This window comes from Acomys russatus, chromosome 20 (genome assembly GCF_903995435.1).
Source record: "Acomys russatus chromosome 20, mAcoRus1.1, whole genome shotgun sequence".
NCBI classification, from domain to species: Eukaryota; Metazoa; Chordata; class Mammalia; order Rodentia; family Muridae; genus Acomys; species Acomys russatus.
In genome coordinates this window covers 44,111,014-44,131,434 of record NC_067156.1, presented here as the reverse complement: position 1 = coordinate 44,131,434, position 20,421 = coordinate 44,111,014, and the positions used below count along the sequence as shown (strand labels likewise).

General features: G+C 41.7%; 1 protein-coding gene across 1 annotated transcript in view; it reads right to left on the bottom strand.

Annotated features, from left to right (window-relative positions):
* The window catches only part of Megf10 (multiple EGF like domains 10), a 111,071-nt gene that overhangs the window by 70,846 nt on the left and 19,804 nt on the right, over positions 1 to 20,421 (bottom strand). The window contains exon 4 of the mRNA XM_051163214.1: positions 13,032 to 13,124. Coding sequence (XP_051019171.1) covers positions 13,032 to 13,124 — 93 coding nt within the window. The remainder of the gene's footprint in view (positions 1 to 13,031; positions 13,125 to 20,421) is intronic.

Below are 20,421 nucleotides of genomic sequence, written 5' to 3'. Positions count from 1 at the left end.
ACACTTGTAATATTGGAGAGGGAGCGAGCAGGGGTGAGGCCAACACGCTGACACTTAGCGCTCCAGCTCACCTTGCTGAACGATGCCAGCTTGTGCTATACAACAGCCGCGCCAGGATTTCGGCTTGAAGTGAGGAGGCTCTAAGGACCCTTAGCATGGAAATGTCAAGTGCCTATTAAGGCACAGCTCAGCCCCGTGATTTAAATGGTTTTGCATGAGGATTGGCTGAGGATGAGTTTAAAGATGAGAAAACTTTGTGACCAAAAGCGAAGTTAGTGGGGAAGAAAACTCACCACGGCCTCCATCTTCTAACACAGAGACAAAGTACAAATAAGTCACTTTCAAGAAATTATGGTTCCAGAAGAGACAAAAATCATTTCCCACTGTCTCAAAGGATAGAAATACACAACCCAGCTCTGGCTGGAACACACACCCTTTCTTCTTAAGTCTCCTCTTTCCTGGGCTTTCATCTCTCTGTGATTTCACTCCTCCTGCTTCAGGCTAACATGACTGCAGTGCATCGTTCCCTTTGTTAACAGAGAAGAAAAGATCCTCATTCAAACCATCAAGTGGGTTCAAAAATAAAGCAACTTTGTAAAGTGTCTCCATCCATGAAAAAGAACAATAAAACTGTATTTTCCAGGTCCCCTGAAAGTACTAAACCCTGTGCCCTTCACATGTCAAAAAAAAAAAAAAAAAAAAAAAAAAAAAAAAAGAAAGAAAGAAAGAAAGAAAGAAAAAAAAAAAAAACTCTCCAAGGGCTGACAGAATGCCAGCCATCAGCATGGACAGCCACCCAGTGCATCTCAGACTAATTTTACTCCCTGGCTGAGAAAGGGGCTTCATTCCTCTTAAAAATGTTTGCTAAAGGTTAAGCTGTGATCTTACAACTTCACTGTGGGATTATCTCACACCACAAACCAGAAAGAAAGGGCATGGAATGTTTACCCTGTAATGCATATAAATACAAATGCTAGTGTCTCTGTGTGAAAACTTGATGGCTATATCCACAGATCAGGGAATTCTCAAGAATATAAAGTGTGTGTGTGTGTGTGTGTGTGTGCACGTGTGTGTGTGTATGTGTGTCTGTGTGTGCATATGTGTGTAGTGTGACAGTTGGAGGGGATTAGATGTGTTATACACTCATGTACTATTTTATTAAGATGATGTTAGGTATCTTGATGGCTACCAAGTTCTAGTTATTGAGCACAAGCGACTTACTCCTAAGACAAAACCCATAGCTAAAATCCGTTGCAACTGAGGAGAGGCTGGCCCACAGAGATTGGTGATGGGTGAGTGTATACGCTTGCAGATCAGGACTGCAGGCCCTGGAGAGAAGACCTGCTTCCATTGCACTTCTTTTCATGGCATCCTTGGTCAACGCAGAGAAGGAAAGGGAAGAAAGGGCTAACAGAAGAGGGGAGACCTGAGATGAGATTGAAGGGTTAAATGCGCAGGCCCTACCACTGCACAAGCAAATGCCGTCTTTGTTTTCGATATGAGGCTAAAACAGCAGAGGCCTTAAAGATTTGTCAAAAAACCCACAGTAAGAAAATGAGGCCCAGACCCTCCGTATTGACTGAAGGACTTAAGCATTTTAATGTTGTTTCCTCAAGAAAGTACTTTCTGACTACCGGAGGAATTAGCAGAACCTTAAAATATGACTTCTTTGCTGTTGCCTTTGTTAGTTTTATGTAGCAATAATGAGTGGCTATGCCTCAGATTTGACAGGATCTTCAGCTAAAACTATTTGCTTATCAGGCAAGAATTATGTTCTTATAAAGTCTATTGCATAACCTACTATTTGCATAATCTCCAAGTAAGATAAATATTCTCATTTGTAATTTCCTATCCTTGTTAGTTTTACCAATCCTAAGTGTCGCTAATTTGCTCCTGGCACAGTCACAGATGTTCAAACTCTGAAATCAACTAGGTTCTTTATAAATGAAAAGAGGGTTTTTTTTTTTTTCTATTGGAAAAGAAAGAAGTGATTACTTTTTAATTTTTGCTTTCAGACCTTTTTTGAGTATTTAAACAATTATTTGACAAACAGGATATTAGCTTTAGTCAGCAAATCCACTATGTTGTAAAATAATATAGAACACATTATTAAAGCTGACTTACAACATATGTGTGAAAATGTGCGGATCTACCTGAATCATCCGTAGCTAGACAATAAGAGGAAGCAACAGTTGAACCCCTAGGGCCATCCAGTGTACGATGTCACTTTACTCAAAGCAAAACAGACAATACCCACATTACTGTCATCAGAAAATGCTCCTTATACATTGGAATGAAGGAAATTACAAAGATGTGTGAACTAATATTTCCGCTCCCTATCTAAATGTTTAAAAAAATAAATAAAACCGACTAAGTTATTTCCTGCTATTTATTTGATAAAAGGAGAGTCTAAAAAGGTTAATGAAATTCTATTCATTGCTCTATGCTTTGGAATAATTTGTAGTCTAAATTTTTTTGCCTAATTTCTTGCTATTTATACGCCATTTGGATATACATTAACAGCTAAATTCTATCACCTTATGGAATCTCCCTCACGAGGAGGATCACACAAAATTTTAAGAGGGGGAATTATTAGAACGGTCTCTATTCATATAAAGGCTGACTTAGGCAGTTTTCTAAATCATAGGCCCGTTGCTCAGAAGTCACACCCCCTCATCAGGAACCCTTGGTGCTAACAGTGCATCAAGATGTAGTCACCTCTGTCTGGAGAAGACAGCACTCCCAGATCCAGAGCTGGTGTGCCTTGACTGACTTCTACAGCTTCACTTCAGCTATCAGTTTATAGGCAGAATCCTTTGCTAAGTCTCTGAGGATGAGAGAATCTACACTGCACACAACCACAGTGAATCCTGAAGATGAGTCTGCATCCTCTATGGCAGCAGAATGACTGGCTCCAGGCCATGCTCTATCTCTGGCAGGCCTTTGCCTACTCTTTTATTGGCTCCTGAAGATGCCTTGTTGGTTCATGGCCTTCCATTCTTCTACTAAGTTGAAAGTGTGTGGAAAGACACTGAGTACTACCTCTAACACCTCAGCTTTCTATCCATTATTGCTCCTGGTGCATTTCTACCTTCATTCTTTCCATCTACAAATATTTACTGATCATTACAGCATGCCTAGAATGAAACTAGACAACAGTGAATTAAACAGACAAAAACTCTCTTCTTTTGTTTTCCGTTTTTTCTAAACCCAAGTTGTTTTTTTGTTATGGGCCTTACATCCTTGAAGGAAACACAGACCAAACACCTACAAACAGGTAAACAAAGCAGATGTTTTCAGAAAGCACCTTTTTCTAACCAAAGGTTGAAAAGGAAATGTGGTAGCAAGAGGAGATGCTCTTTAAACAAGAAGGTCATGCCCGAAAGTCTCCACGAAGAGTTTTCCAGACAGAGGCGACAGCAAACGCAAACATGGAGAGGAAAGCAGTGTGTTCAGGAACTAGAAGGAAGGGCTGAGCAGTGCGAAACCTTGGATACTATATACAGGTGAGAAGGTGGGGAATAGTGTGGATCATGAAGGCTTGGTGGTTCACAGAATTTATTTGAATTATACCGAGAAGCACGGAGTTTGGGGATGGCAGGAGCCTGCTCTGAAGCACATTTTTATAAGGTCACTGTGGTCTCAAGACAGAGAATTGATTCTTAGTAGGCCTGAGGGAGAAGTGGGGAGGCCAGCAAGGACACTACTGCAGTCAGCCATGAAGAGGGGCAATGTCTTGCATGGGGATGAACAGCAACAGAAACAGAACAAACGTTAGATTTGGAGCTAAGCCGACAAGATTTGCAGGCTAATGGATATTGCACACAGTTTTTAAATAAATTAATAAATCATGTGGAGCTGAGGTAACCAGCAGGACAGCCCAGCCTTGTCTTCCAGCCATTTCATATGAAGTCTGCTACCACAAGTAAATGCAATCATCTGTAGTGGTCTTACTGTGTCCCAACTAGAACAAACCAGATGTGCATGCGTCCTGTACAGGTGACCTTTATCAGAGGTTGGGAATAATAAAATACAAACAAGCAAACAAGGCAATAAATTAAAAAATAAACAGCACTCTGTATCAGGAACACCCTGGCAAGCCGTGTCGACAGGAGAGTCCTGCTGAAGAAGGGCATGGCCTACAGAACAAGATGAGCTATGGTAAGGGGATGCTCCTCTGTTGATGGTCCACAGACTACGTGCCTATGAAAGTGATGACTGACATGAAAGCATCACACACATCTTTGACTTCTCTTATGATGCTGCTGGACACAGCATCTATGAAAGTGATGAATAAAAACAGCTTAAAAGATGTATCTAATAAAATAATATGTACTATTTTTAAAAAAAAAGTGATGAGTGTCACGAAAGTGTCCTTGGCTTGCTTTTAGGGTGAGGCCAAGCTTGGTGCTGAAGATTGTGCATAATTTCATTGTTTAATCCTCACATGACTATGGAGTGGATAGGTAACCTTACTCTAGTTTAAGCACTAAGAAACTAACACCCAGAGCACAAAGGAAGGATAAGACCAGGGGCGGGGGCAGGGGCAGCTGCAAGCCTTAGGGTGCTGATTCTCAGTCTGGGTACTGGCTCCTTTAAAAAGTATCTCTGTGTGTGACTCAGATGGTCCATCTGTGAGCTGCCTTCTTCAGGTGGTTCTGATGGACCATCCTTCCCTTCCCACCCCTCATCAGCACCCCTCCCAGCCCCTCACCTCCATACCCTGTACCCCCACCTTCACTCACCCATGCCCAGGCCCCCAGTGAACACAATGATCTCACGCTATGGCTGCTCCATCGAACCGATTGCTAAAGTGATTCTGATGGTGCCGGCAGGCACATTAACTGCTGGCTGTGGGGACTGGGCTCTCAGGGCCTTCTCTCCTCAGACAACATCGATCTCGCTATTGTGTCTGGGTAATAGATCTATACCCCAGGCTTTGCTAGGGAGTGTGTCAGCTTTGTGTGCCTTACAATATCTGGCTTGTAATATCTTTCAGACAGATTCCTCCATCCAAATACCCCCTAGGCAATCTTACTGCTCCCTGCCACACAGCACGCTGCTTAACTCAAAATGTCCTTAGTGTTCCTCACACAACTCCTGGAAATGCTGAAGGCAGCCTTGCCTCTGAGGCATATTTTCACTATTTACAAATACCAGAAATTCTATTAGTGACTAAACTAAAGCTCTTATGGGTTTTCTGAACCAAAATTAATGTCCAGTTTTGCCTCTGTTTGGTTCTAATCTCAAAAAATAAGGAGCTTGAGAGACAAGCTTTTGTATCTACTTTCTGGCTGTTGGTTCATTTGGGACTTTCATTTGTACCTCGTGACAAATAAATTTCTCCATGCTTGTTTAAAAATTATTAAGAAGAGGATCAGAAAAGAAGTGTGTGGCTACTCCTCATAGTAAAGGTAAAGAAAGGCTTCAGGAACTGCGTAAGCATATCGTCTGAGGGCTTGGGGAGAGAGCTCAGAGCTGCCTGTAACTCCAGCTACAGAGGAGCCAGTGCCCTCATCTGGACTCTGCTGGCACATGTAGTCACAGGTGACCACACACGCACACACACACACACACACACACACACACACACACACACACACACACACACCTTCAAAATAAAGTAAATCTTTTAAGAAGTCACTAAAGTAAATCATACATAGAATCGCCCACATAAAAAGGGTCACAGATATAACGTGGGCTACCATATTCAATGTCGTGAATATGGAAAACCCAAATTGGTGCCATTAAGAATTCATCCATTCAGCCTGGGAGTGGTGACAAACTTCTTTAAGTGGCAGAGGCAGAAGTGATTCTGTAAGCCCAAGGCCAACTTGGGCATTACATCATGTTCGAGGTCAAACATGGCTACATAGTGAGACCCTACCTCAAAATAGAATTCATCAAGTCTAATATCTCCCAGAGGGTTCTTTCTCTAATACTTGTCTGGCGGCTCTACCGTACCTCTCACTCTCATCCCTTCAAGTGTTGCTGACTCTGGTGAGGATTTTTGTTTGTGTTTGTTTGTCTGTTTGTTTTTTGTTTTTGTTTTTGTTTTTTGAGACAGAGTTTCTCTGTGTAGCCTTGGCTGTCCTGGACTCTTTTTGTAGACAAGCTGGCCTCGAACTCACAACTATCCACCTGCCTCTGCCTCCCGAGTGCTGGGATTAAAGGCGTGCGCCACCGCACTCAGCCTCTGGTGAGTTTTACTAACATCCTCAGCTTCAGAATCCAGCATGCTACTATGGTTAAAGGTACTGGCTCCGAATGAGATTCAGACCTTGATCCAACATTACCAGATATGTAAACTCAGGCAAGTCCATTTCTCTACACACACATACAACACACACACACACACACACACACACACACACACACACACACACACACACTTATCCACAAACTAGAACCTGTAATTTTGACTACCTCATAGTATGTGATCAGCATTAAATGAGTTCGTTCCTGTACTTTTACAATGATGTTTGATGCCCACCAAATGTTCAAAGATAACTTAGGCTTCCAATCCCATCATCAGTGTGACTCTACTTCCCCCATAGTATCAGTGTATCACCTCTCCAGTCTGCTTAAAAGAGGAAAGAAGAACTGAAGAGTGAGGCCATAAAAGGCACACTTCTTCAGGTCCTTCTTCTAAGTGTCCACCCCTGATACCCAGAGACCTATCTGTACCTGCTCCAACCACATCCTCCTTCCTTGTTCTCTTGGGAACAGGAAGCATGCATTACCTGTGCTCCATCAGAGCTGGGATCCTGGGAGGCCATCTCGAATCATCTTCCCCCAACTACCTGATCTCCTTTCTCAACTGAGCGCCCAGTCTCAGAGTCCCTGAGAAAGTAAACAAAGCCTTTTCTTGGCCACGTTTATGTCTTCATTTCTTTGCTCCTTTTCTATGGCTTCTCAGAGAAGTTTCTGGAAGAGTAGTCTACACCCAATCACCTTTGCATGTTCTGTGGTAATCTGCTCTCCGGCCTGGCACAGCACTTAGTCCTTTTTGTCCTTATCCTGTCAGAATCCTCCCTACCTTATTCAACTCCATTCAGCTTTCGATGGTCTATTGCTTTACGTTTCTCCTGAGCTGTGTCTGCGAGGTCAGTAACCATTCATCATCTTTTTCCTTGATCCCCAGCATCGGATACAATGCTCTGTGCACTGTGATCATTCAGAATTAAGGCCTCAAAATGAGCACATGGGTGACCTTCTCAGAATCACACAATCCATTCAGCCGTATAATTTCAGCCACTTGCCAAGTACAGTGGAGATTAACATAATAATAGCACCTGGATCTTCCCCCTCAGGAAGTTATCACCCAGTGGGTGGGGTCAGAGGAACGGAGGACTGATACATAGATAGGTAGATTGATGGGGAAAGGATAGAGGAGAGGGGAGGTTGAGGCAGGTGAAATGGATTAGTGTCTCTCAGGAGATGCGCATTTTCATGCCAGTAAAAGAAATATATGTGGGCTTTTTAAAAGAAAAAATCATTTTAATCAAGTCTTAAAAGAAGCAATATGTCAGAGTCAGGTCAAATGAATCACAATTTACTCTGAGGAAAAGCAACTTTGTACAGTCCTCTGACTGTCTGGCTCTTTTTACAGAGGCTGTACCGGGAACTGGGCCCACTGGCTGCATCTCAGAGAAGGCCTGCCTCCTGTTGACACAGCAAACAGTTCCATCAAATCTGAGGCAAAGATAGAAAAACCTCCCATCTGAAAACATCAATCTATCTCTTAATTTTCTGTGTTTTTGTTTTGTTTTTTGCTGCAGTGTTGAGGGGAGAGGGAGAGGGTAGGCGAGATAGTTGTGTGTAATGGTTATTCATTTATTGTTACCTATGGTCCTAATTATCAAAGGGAAACTGGATTGCTTCTATACATTGAGCCTGAAGGGCAGTCTCCCTAGGTGGGACCCAGGTAGTAGATAAAGCATCCATATCTTATGAGCATCATGCCCAGTGGTAAAGCGTGATAGAATATGACAGCAACTAAACAGTGGGAACAAAAGGTGACACGAACCTTTCTTCCAGGTTAAAGCCTCAAGCAGCTGAGGTTCTGGAGAAATCAGGAACAGGAGAAGGGTTAGGGTTAGTGTGGCCAATTGCTAAGAAATGGCATATAGCAGCTTCCAGTGGTTTCCTGTTTGCTGTGTCCCCACCCACATGTTTATTTTGAAGTGACTGTTTTATTTTCCCTGGTCTGTTATTATTTTATCTTAGATACAAAGTACAGCAAGTCAGCTGTAGCATTCAGGGTGATTGATTAAACAAACGGAATGAGCTAATGGCGACGATGCTGTGTTATATAAAGGCAGGTTTAATGGAAGCGGCACAGGAGATGGAGGGGAAGGGAGAGCTCGCTGGGCGGTGGGGGAGGAGAGAGGGCAGGGAGGTGGGAAAAGGGCTATAGCAAAGGGGGGGCGGGCAAAATGGCCAGTGAGGCCACAATGTCTGGTTTATATAGTGAGTATCTGGGAGCGAGGAAGCCCCGCCCCTAGGTAGAGGGCGAGGCATGCCAGCCACGCCCTGCAGCAGCACCTAACTAAGGGATATTCAGCAGCTGTGACTCACTTTGGAAAGGTATAAAGTAAGTGACGATGGACACAGCATTTTCCTTATTCGGAGAAGAAAATGGGAACATTCTCCTTTGTGAAATGGGGTCTTCGTCAAATCAGGAGGGAGGACAGAACTGTTTTGTTGTTGTAACAGAGATTCAAGTAAAGTAGCTGTATAACCGAAGGGGTTACCAATGCACCGACTCCCTGTTCAAATCTACCCCTCCTTGTCTACGCCACAAAAACAAGCAAACAAATGCGCATGGGTCTTTTACCTACTTTTCCTCTGCCCTCTGGTCGAATGTTAAGTATTTTCAGTAGAGGGCACTATCGAGACACTGCCAAAGGAAGCCCACACTGCCAAAGGAAGCCCAGTTTGTTTCTTGGCCCCAGGGTTAGCTCAGCTACCAGTGGCTGTGTGTGTGTGTGTGTGTGTGTGTGTGTGTGTGTGTGTGTGTGTGTGTGTGTGTGTGTGTGTGTGTGTGTTTAACAGCAGTAATCTCTTGAAGCATAGCTACAGCTTCTCCAGCCTCCAGAGCCTGCAGGACACAGATGGACAACAGCCAGTGGTGACAGTTTCCTCTTGTAACTAAAACAATGGGTTGTGGTAGGAGGAGAGCCTTTGGGGGCGGGATCTTTTAGAGTTCGAGGCCAGCCTGGTCTCCAACGCGAGTGCAGAGAAACCCCAGCTTGGGGATGGTGGGGGTTGGGAGTTTTGGGGGAGGGGTTGGGGGGGATGCTGCTCAGTACATAAGTTTCTTTTTTTCTTTCTTTCTTTCTTTCTTTTTTTTTTTTTTTTTTTTTTTGAGACAAGGTCTCTCTGTGTAGCCTTGGCTGTCCTGGAGTCGCTTTATAGATCAGGCTGGCCTCGAACTTCTTGAGTGAACTACAGGGAATATTTCTAGAAAGTTCTGCCAGAACAGAACCACCATTGCCATCACCTTTACTCTGCCACTCGGTGAGCTGGGGCTGTCCCTCTCCTACAAAGCACACAGCTCTGGAACTTCTTTTCTGGACTTTTTTTCTTTTCTCAGTCTGAGGGGTAGTGGCCATTATCATGTTTCTATATTCTTTATAGTTCACTTTGCCTATTGTCAATTCTCATCACCCCATCACCCCAATCATATTCATTGATTATAGGGTTTTTTGTTGTTGTTGTTGTTGTCTTGTTTTATTTTTTAATTTTTAGTTTTTCAAGACAGGGTTTCTCTTGTGTAGCTCTGGCTTCCCTGGATTCACTTTGTAGACCAGGGTGGCCTCGCAATCATAGCTGACCCGCCTGCCTCTGCCTCCCGAGTGTTAGGATTAAAGGCGTGTGCCACCACGCCCCACTTATAAATTATGCTTTTTAAAAACTTTCTCCTTTTACTCAACTCTATGTCCCAGGAGCAATGAATACTTCCAGCACCCAGGGTCCTTTGAGAAATTCTCCATTCAAGGGTTAAGGAAGAAAGGGCCCAAGATATGTCTGTAGCATTTTATAGTAGCAGAAAGAAAGGAATGCTCAAAAATCAAAAGGATAGGCTGTATTTAAAAGATAAAATTGGCTATGGTATCAGTACAAAAATGAGCAATTATGTAAGATTCCCCTCATGGGAGGCTAGGATTAGGGACCTGCTGCCAAAGCAACGCAGGGGAAGAAAAGATGACTATGTAGAGAAACCAAGAAACCAAGTGATGGCATCTTGAGTGATGCCCTGTGAATTCCTGATGATGTACAGAAAGCATACTAACTCTAAGATCTAAGTCTGACAAGACACTAGGGATACAGATTGGGGGCCAGCTGTCCTACGGGATTCTGTTGTCCTCTTTTCCACAAACAAGGAAAGACCAAGAAATCTGCAGACAGAAGAACATGGGGAGATGTGACAGCACAGTACAGCATGTCGCCAAGGAAGTCTGGAGCAGAAAGAAGACAAATTCTGCCAGTATCACACATCTACTATCTTTGTAACTTTTTTCCTAAGACACATGAGAGACGAGGAGACTGACAGGGAGACATCTGGGATTTGCTTAATACCAATGCGCTAATGTCAGGTCTCTTCAGGTATTTAAGAGGTTAACAATAGAGGATTCTGGGAGTTCACACATGAGAAGCATCTTTGCAGCTTTCCTTTAAACCTCAAGTTGTTTCAGAAGAGTCACTAAATTAACTGTGATGATTTCTGCCTTCTGATTGGAGCTCAACGGGTACAAAATGTCATTCACGAGATCACGGTAGAGATACAACACAGCATCATATTTAAACACAGCAAATGCCAAAGTGAAGGAGAAATGGGAGATTTTGGAAAATTTTAACTCTGGGAAACTTGTACACACATTCGGTTCCCAGAATATCCATCCAAGACTAGACAAACAAATTTCCTGAGATAAAACCCGGGGAGCAGATTTGGCTTTGTGTGTAACTCAGGTTGTAACAGGATTTTAATCCTATGTTTTTATGTATTTATTTTAAAGATTTATCTTTTAATTATGAGTGCATGTGCACATGCATGCATGTCTGGATTTGTGCACTTGAGGGCACTTGTGCCCATAGAGGCCATAAGATGTCATAAGATGTCATCAGGTCCCCTGGAGCTGTTATTACAGGTAGTTGTGAGGTGGGTTCGGGGGAATCAAACTTTTATCCTCCGCCAGAGCAATGCATGCTCTTAGCTTGCTTATGGTATGGGTTTAAAACGTGTTAGGAATGTTATTCTTGGAGCATCTTTAAAGACTTCAGATATCTGTTCGTGTTTATTTATACTTTTATTTGTTACAAAGCCCAAATATGAATTATAGAGGATAAGCCCAAATCAGCTCTAAAGAGTCTAACACCATCGCAGGCTTTTGTTTTGTCTACAAATGCCCGTCAGTCTCAGCCCTTAGCTTCAGGTAGTCTGCAATATTTAGGACACAAAGTATGAATATAGTCAACATCATCCCACAGCCTCTTGCCCCAGAATGAGTAAGAAACTTATTTTCAAATAATGAAAATATTCATTTCCCCCTTTACAACAGTATCTTTCTTGAAAATGTCTAGGTACAACTATTTTTAAAGTTGGAAAAAGTTAATGAAAGTAGTGTCATGCTTGAGGTCAGTCTTCCAGGAAAATGGACACAAGCCACATCCCACATGCCAAACATTCTACCTCAATAGCTTGTGAGCAGAATGCTCAGCCCCTCTCCCTGTTCTCCAACAGAAGTGAAAGAAAACTTGGAAACTGTTACCCACTGGAATAGGGGTGCCTATCAGGAACAGACTCACAGATATTCACATATACCCTCACACTCTCATACACACAAACACACACACACACACACACACACACACACTAACGCTTTCACACACACTCACACCCCACAGTCACTATCAAAGTTACAACAACAAAGAAGCACTTCACAGTAAGAGCTCTGTGCACAGAGAGCACAAAGGCTTCCCCTAGAGACTGGCTTCAGGGTCAGCCAAGAAGAGCCTAAGCCTAAAGCCTTCTTAGCAAAATGAGAAAGGATCTTCCCAATTCCAAAGAAAGTGAATAAAAAGTCTAAGAAGCGAGCTTATCTGGGAAACTTAGAATTCTCTTAGACTAGTCTCAAAAATGTATTAGTAGCAATGAAGACCCTTTGGGCTGTCAAAGGAACTGGCTCAATTTTGGAAAACAATTATTTTTCTTGTATGAGTTTAATGATTTATTCATTGCAATATAGCATTGGATTTCCATTTCCTCTCACGTTTTTAAGGTCATAAAGAAAAGGCACAATTATGCATGCAGCAACAAGTTCTCAGAGCACTGAAATTTCAGACGCAAAAAATGTATGAAAGTAACTGTGCTCTATGACATTACACCATCCCAGCTTCATGGTCCGGAAGATGGGAGCCTTGAGTGCAGCCTTCGTAGAACCTGGAAATCATCGTTTTAGTTGTGACTCTGGCATACTGAAGACAGTCATACGGTGTGTTGTGGTTTCGTTGAACAGACAGGAAAATGTTCACATATTTTTTTTACTGCAGTTCTGTCTTCCCAAAGTCATCTGAGCATGTGATCGTAATTCTCATCTCAAATTCAGGAGCAAGTGGACCAATGTTAGCATCACACCATTTTATGTCTGAATTAAATTCAACATGTGGCACATTTTAGTCACCAAGAAAGTAGCTTAGCTAAGCCAACTTAAAAGCAGAAGTTAGACCACCATAGCCATGCTGCCACAATGACCTTGTGGCTCCTACTTTGATCCTGACAGAGGTGTGAGAAGCATTCTGCCCAACTCTCCTTCCCCCAGAACTTGTGTTTCTAATGATTTAACAGAGGTGCTGTGCTCTCTGTGACACATACACAGATTTAGGAGAAAGCATATGGATGAGTTAGCTTTGCAACCCACACTGCCCTCTGCTTGGGATGAAGACAGGAACTTTGGCTCGGAGTAACCCACAGACAAGGGGCCCATACAACAACACTCAGAGACAGACAACAGCAGGTGGGAACTTACCACTGGAGCAGTTGGTTCCACCCCAGCCAGGCTCACACTGACAGGTGTTTGGAGCAATGCAGCGACCATGGACACATTTATCAGCACAGTGAGCTGTCAGAGAGAAAAAGCAATCAAACCAAGAAAGTTGGCACAGGAAAAAAAAACCAACAACAACACAGCTGTTGCACATCCTAGGCTCACATACCACTTAAAAAAACAACATGCATGCTTCAGAATTTTCTTCAGTCCTCTTCTTGGCCCTTTTAGACTCTACTGTATAACCAAACAATTCCCCCCTTTTATTTCTGATATTTCCAAGTAAATTCCTCCATTTCGGACTGTTTAATTCTACTTCACACTAGATTAGGGAAGCAGTGTCAAGGAAAATTGTCTAAGCCACACATTAAAAACTGTTTCAATGGATCCCAAATATATCCTCTTCATGCTGGGAAGAGCACACATGGAGAAACATGCCGCAAAGCAAGATATGAGGACTCCACAGTGACAGCATAGACCAAGAGGTCATTCCCTGGATATAGTCACAGGAAACACTGGTCGCCTTTCTTTGGGGATGCATTCACATGATGACACAGCAGAGTCAAAAGCACCACGTACAGGACCTCAGTCTCTCACATTCACGTTCTGTGCTCTCTAAAATACCTAGATACCTAAGTAATTATGAGAGCTGATTAAAAGATCTCAGAGTTACAACATTTTGCTTAAGGATAAAATAAGTACCCCAAGCTTAGCTTGATCTGTGCTTTATTATAAAAGTGAAACACATTTGCCTCATAAGATATCGGTATATAAGTAAACCTCATCTCCGGTCGCACACACCAGTAACATTTTTGTGGTTGTTTTCAGTATTTATTAATTTTTTGTACTACATATTTTTCTTCATAAAAATGGAGCCATGGTCATTTTTAAATTGCCTTTCCACCCAATGCAACAAGAAATGTGTCACCAAATATTATTTTATGTACTTTATTCACATTATTGGTATTAATGTACATATAGTATGCATATTTAAGTACATGAGTAATTATGAATCTGTGATGGATGACTGTTATGAATATATAAGACTAACAATGATGGCCACTTGTAAACTCTTGACCTTAGACATGAAGAGACACAGGGAAAGTTATTTCAGATGAAGAGAAAGCAAATGCCAGTGATCAAAACAAAAAACAAAGGGAATTAGAAATTTTGTTTGATGCAGAATTGGGGACAGCAGGACAGAGGAAGACCTTGAAACAAGCTGAACTGTCAGCATCTCACCCGTAGACAGAGGACCATGACAATCTTACTGCCAACAGAATACATATTAACCCATGAGTGCCTGGGATGCCAGGCCTGCTGCGCATGAAACTCTGACCTTCGGTACAGTTTCCTTACATCAGAATTCCATGGAAGTATGTGTTAATCTTGTAATATCTGATTCAGAATAGATACACCTTTAACTGTAATTAAAAGCAGAAACTGCCCAAGCTTAGGAATATACCAGCCCCTCACTATATAACTTACGCTGTCAAGTTAAGTCAAAGTGTGCCAACCTCAGGATCCAATCTCCTTCTGTCTCTATGCACCTGCGTGACCTTGCAGGTGGCATTCATCTGTAAGGCCACACAGCTCTCTCCCGTTGTCTGTTTAAATTTAGGTATGGGTGCACTTGAAGCCAACAACATGCCATAGTCGAACACACAAAATCCTGTTAATTGCAATGGGCGGTGCGGGGAGCAGTGCAGACCAGGCTTTATACAGCACACACTGTGCCATAGAGTATCAAGTCCAGGAGACTCTTGCTTTCTGAGAGTGCTTGTACTTATCATAAGCATGACACCACGAGAAGGCTTTGCCTTATTTGCCTTATGGACTGATGTCATTTAGGTTAGAAGCATATGGTTGCTTAAAAATTTTTCATCCTTCAAGGTACTAAAGCTATTAATTTTTTTTTTTTTTTTACATCTTGAGACATTCTAGAATTAGACACTATTTATTTTTAAGGTGAAACAGGGCTTCTTCATTACAAATTATTTTTTTTTTAAAAAAAAGGGACCCTGTGGCAGCAATTTTTAAATCTAGATTATTTTAAGAAATTTCTTGAGCTAACATTTCACTAAAGTCTGAAACAAATGTGGATGGGTTATTGACATAAAACAAATTCATCTAAAAACTAATTAAGAGTATGTATAGCTGGGCAGGGGTATCTTAATTAAAACTCAGTCTAATGGAATCAGCTTTGAGTGTTGCCTGCAGAAGTAATGATCCAAGTGATGGAAAGAGTAGAAGACTCTATTCCATGTATAGAAGCCTCATGCATCATTCGGCTCTGTCGTCCCAAGTTCATCTCCACTCTGTGCTCTTTCCTACCACCTCTGACTCTCCAGATCCAGCAATAGCCCTGCACAAGTGCCCACAGATGGTGTGGGCAGAGAGAATCAGTGGGGCTGCCACAGAACTCTCTGGGACCTAGGAGAACATGGCCTATAGAGACGCTAAGTAGGGCAGCTTGTCACACCATGACAGCAAGTCACTCTGGGTGATTAGCTGAGTTAGATCCTAACCTGTCCTCAGTTTTCCCAAGTAGCTTTAGATGTCGCCCACTTGGGTGCTGAGGAACACAGGAATAACCCAACATGGGAAAACAAGTAGGTTAAAGATGTGAATGAGCCATGTGTATCCTGTCAAAGGGGACTACCTGAGAAGAAAGGGAAGGGTGTTCAGCTTATAGCAAGTGTTCAGTGACTTGGGTCCCAAGCATACACAGAATAATCATAAGCTTTCACCCACAGGAACAGAGAGGCCCATGACCTTTCTGCTTATTTTCAAAGGGGCAGTTAAAAGCTAAGATAAAACATGGAGCTTGTGGGATGGCTCAGTCAGTCAAGTGTTTATAAGCACCAGGACCTGAGTTCAATCTAGAGAATTCAAGTTAGAAGACAAAGATAACGATGAAGACAAAGATGACCATGAAAATGAAGATGATGAGGAAGAAGAAGAGGAAGTAGAAGGAGGAGGAGAAGAACAAGAAGAAGAAGAAAAATAAGAACAAGAACAAGAAGAACAAGAAGAATAAGAACAGAAGAAGAAGAAGAAGAAGAAGAAGAAGAAGAAGAAGAAGAAGAAGAAGAAGAAGGAGAAAAACAAGAACAAGAACAAGAAAAAGAAGAGCAAGAACAAGAACAAGAAGAACAAGAACAAGAACCACCAGACCACCAGATCTGGATCCAGACCCAGGTGTGGTGGCACCCACTTACAATCTTGGCAATGGGGAGATAGAGAAAGGTGGCTCTGTGGGGCTTGTTGTCCAGCCAATTTGGCTGAATCAGTGAGCTCCAGGCCAATAAAAAAACCTGTTTCAAAACAACGAAACAAGATGAATGGCTCCTGAGGAACGACCCTTAAAGTTATCCTGTAGCCTCTGCATTCATGTGTACACACACACACACACACACACACACACACACACACACACGGGGGGGGGGGGAGTGGGGGGGAGAGAAGAGAAACCCTAGCACAAAATTTCTATCCAGTATGATCTTTTCCCATCCCTTTGAAAGGAAATCATTAAATTCATGCTCTGTGTCTTTAGTAGCTTTCTCCGAGGCCAGATATAGGCTGAACCTTTACCCACAATCTGTTACCCAGTTGGGAGCACATCAGGCTGCACAGCAAACCCACATTTCTCGTCGTTCAGATGAGACAGACATGCCAAGTCTTTGAAGTAAGAGCTGTGGACAGCCTGTCTGTTGGTGGACAGGTGAGGACTGACATGATGACCCTGGAATCTTCTAATTAGGCTCCCATTTCAGCCTCAGTTCCTAAATCCATTTAAATCCCATCACTAATGCCTTGGGCTTCATTCCTTTCACTTGTAAATGCTGAAGCCCATTAGCTGCAACCAAGTGTTTTCTCTTCTGCCACATGCATTTCCCTTTGGGTTGACTCTTAGGGATGGAGAAAAGTGAGAGGAAGAGAGGCAGACTAAAGATGCTTGTGTACTCAAGTATGCCTGTGCCGGCAGTGCATCCACTGCCCTAAAGACAATGATAATATCAACTCATTTAAAATAAGTTGAAAACTGCTTCTTTGTCTTAAGAATAACTGCCCCAATAGTTTGCATTCTTTGTGCCTCTTTCTATAAACAAATACAGAGTGGGCCACCATGTAATGTTTGGAATCATGAAATAGAATGGGTCTGACAAACTAGGAATTCTTAGTCTGTAGAGCAAGTACCAACAAAGATAGGAACATATTGAATGATTCTATTTATATGAAATGTCAAAATAGGACACTTTGTACAATAAATATGTACACACACACACATATATATATATTAATGGGTTACATAAATGTGGGACAATGCAGGTTTTTTAAGATGAAGAAATGATTTGAAATTTAGTCCTGTGATGGTACACAATTCCGAATATAGTAAAACTAGACTGGATGTCATAATTTGACTATAAAATTATACAATATGTGAACTATATCTCTAAAGGCTATCATAAAAAAATACTGTGGAAATTGTGGGAGGATATTAATTAATCCCAATTGGGGTGAGATCAAGGTAAATCTCATGACAGACCCTTTGACTTCTGAGCTAATAAAGTGTACACTTCTAGAACACTTACATGCAAAAGTGGCCTGAGGTAGCTGCCACACACTCTGTCCTCCTAGTACCACATCCCACAGCCACACAACTCACTTTTGGGTTCAGGAACATTTACTCCATAGCCACCAGAAGGCTTTATGCATGGTGGCCCTAGATGTATAACCATCATGGAGACAGTATGGACGTAAGAGCACACTAGGCACCTAGAATTCTGGATGCAGTAAATACAGTGGGAAAACATCCATCTCCAAACTTCCTTTCTGTCCATTCTTATAGGGTCTCTTGTATCTTAAGGACAGATACAGAGTTACTGCTAACAGTGTCTTGTATGAACGTCCCTCTCTCCTGTTTTATTAGCAGAATCTCAGTCCTGCCAGGGACACCAGAGTGACTAGCAATCAACTACATGTCTTGGTTTTCTTTCTAGAATGATGTGTCCATGTACAAAAAGGCAAACAGACTCAAAGGTCAGTCCAGCTCTCCTTCCTTTCTGATACCCTGAGTAACAAATAGCTGGATTTTTAAAATGCAGCTGACAACCCAAGGAAAAGAAGTAAATGGACCATGGACTTCTTTACTCCGATGTCTTCCTATAGATGAATAACTACCATCAGTGAACTATAAGACACTTATAAACCCTAGTTGCCTGGGTTTCTGTTCTGTGCTTGGACCTTTGAGATCTGTAAGGTGAGTGTTATAAAGCATCTATATTAGCAGAATGAATTGAAGACCCATTTCTGTTAGAAAGATATACAAGAGCCCAGAATTTCTATTAGATTTAGAAGTAAATGGACTACACAAGCCTATATAGGTGATCAAATGGAATGAGGGATATTAAAAACACTGCCACAAGGTGCATGCCCTGCCCTTTCTCTGAAACATAACCTAGAATTAAGAAGAGTTAAGTAATATGGATGCTGTCAGCCCTAAAACAAACAAAACAATGAAACTATTCTAGTCAATAAACCAAAAAAGAGGATAGAATAGTAGATAATATTCAACAGAGAAGAAACTGAGAACCAAGAAAGGATGGAACACAGAAAGCAAATCTAATAACAGCAGTAATTACATTTTTTAAAAAGCTGAGGCTTAAAAAAAAGCAAGAAACAATATTTGTTTATAAAAATTACTACTTAATTATAATAATGAAACACATTAAAATATAAAAAGATATGCTGTTTTAGCTATGTTTATATTTCTGTGATAAAACACCACAACCAAAAGCAATGTGGGAATGAAAGGGTTTATTTTAGCTTACACCTTTCAGGTCACACCCATCTTTGAGAGAAGCCAAAACAGGAACCTAGAAACAGGAAGTGAGGCAGAAGCCATGGAAGAGTGCTGCTTATTTGCTTATTCTTCATGGCTTGTTCAGTCTACTCTCTTGTACTACTCAGGACTACTTGCCTACTACTCATTGTAGGCTTAGCTTTACCATATCAATGCTTAACATAAAAAAAAAGAAAAGAAAAGAAAAGAAAGAAAAAAAGAAAGAAATGCCTGCAGACTCGCATATAAGCAATGTAATGGAGACACTTTCGTGATTTAAGTTTTTCTTCCCAGATAACTCTATCTTATGTCAAGCTGACCAAAAAAACTCAGGATACTAATATATATATATCAAAAGAACCCTGCTGTAATTATACAAATATCAAAGATAATTTTAGAAGAAAGACTATTTTCAGAGTCAATGAAGGTCATAAAATAATAGTAACAACAACAACAACAATAATGTGTTCATCAAAATAAGACAAGACTTTCTCAAAATAGTGACGGGCATTTGGGTTGTTTCCAGTTTTGAGCTATCACAAAGGAAGCAGATTTGAACACCTGTGTCTGAATGTTGAACAACTCTTCCATTGCATTGCAGACACTACCTAAGGGAAGTGAAAGCCATAGAAACACGTGCACATCAGTTCTTCAAGAAGTGTCTTAAGTAAGATGAAACATCTAAGTATCCGTAAATATGTGAACGTGTAAATAAAGTGTGGACTATACTTATAAAAATATTACTCAGCAATAAGTAGAAATGAATGAATTATGTACACAACAAGATGGATAAATCTCATCTCTGTAATTTCAGTAAAAGACCATGGGCTCTGCAAATGCTTATAGAGACATTGGTTTAGAGCACATTCAAGAATTGTATTTGGAGAAGTGTCACAATGTGATGCTCCCCTAAGCTCTTCCTCAGTGAAGCAAATAGCTTAAGTTGGAAAAACAAAACCAAAAACTTGTGTTGAAATAGTTGCAACGAGGCCCATATAAGGAATAGAAATGCCATCTGTGGAGTCCATAATCCTATTCATTGCTTGAGGGTAACGTTTCCCTTTAATTCTGAACTTACACACGCATTATGGATTTTGGCCACAACTCTCACACTGGTCTCTTTAGGTTGAATCAGATGTAAGAAACCCCAGTAATATGATCCTAATGAGCCACTGTTTCCGAATGGCAACAGGCGCCGGAATAAACTCTAGTTTGTTAAATTGAAATTCCTAACCATTCAGCCTCCAGCATGTCTGATGACACAACCCTACCCTGTCTCACTCTGAGCGGGATTAAAAATGTCCTCACTTACAATGTAGAGAAGGGACAAAAGGAAGCCTAGGTCACTCCAGATGGATTAGTCCCTGCTAGCCCTGTCTCGTCTACGTCTATGAGGAAAGTGTGACGATGCCACAGGATGTGCACGCCAGCCTCTCATGTTCTTCGAAAGACATTTCTCCTGGCCTGGCCCCTCACTATTTGGCCACTGGGTCACTTCAGAACTGTTTCCCACCACATGGCATTGGC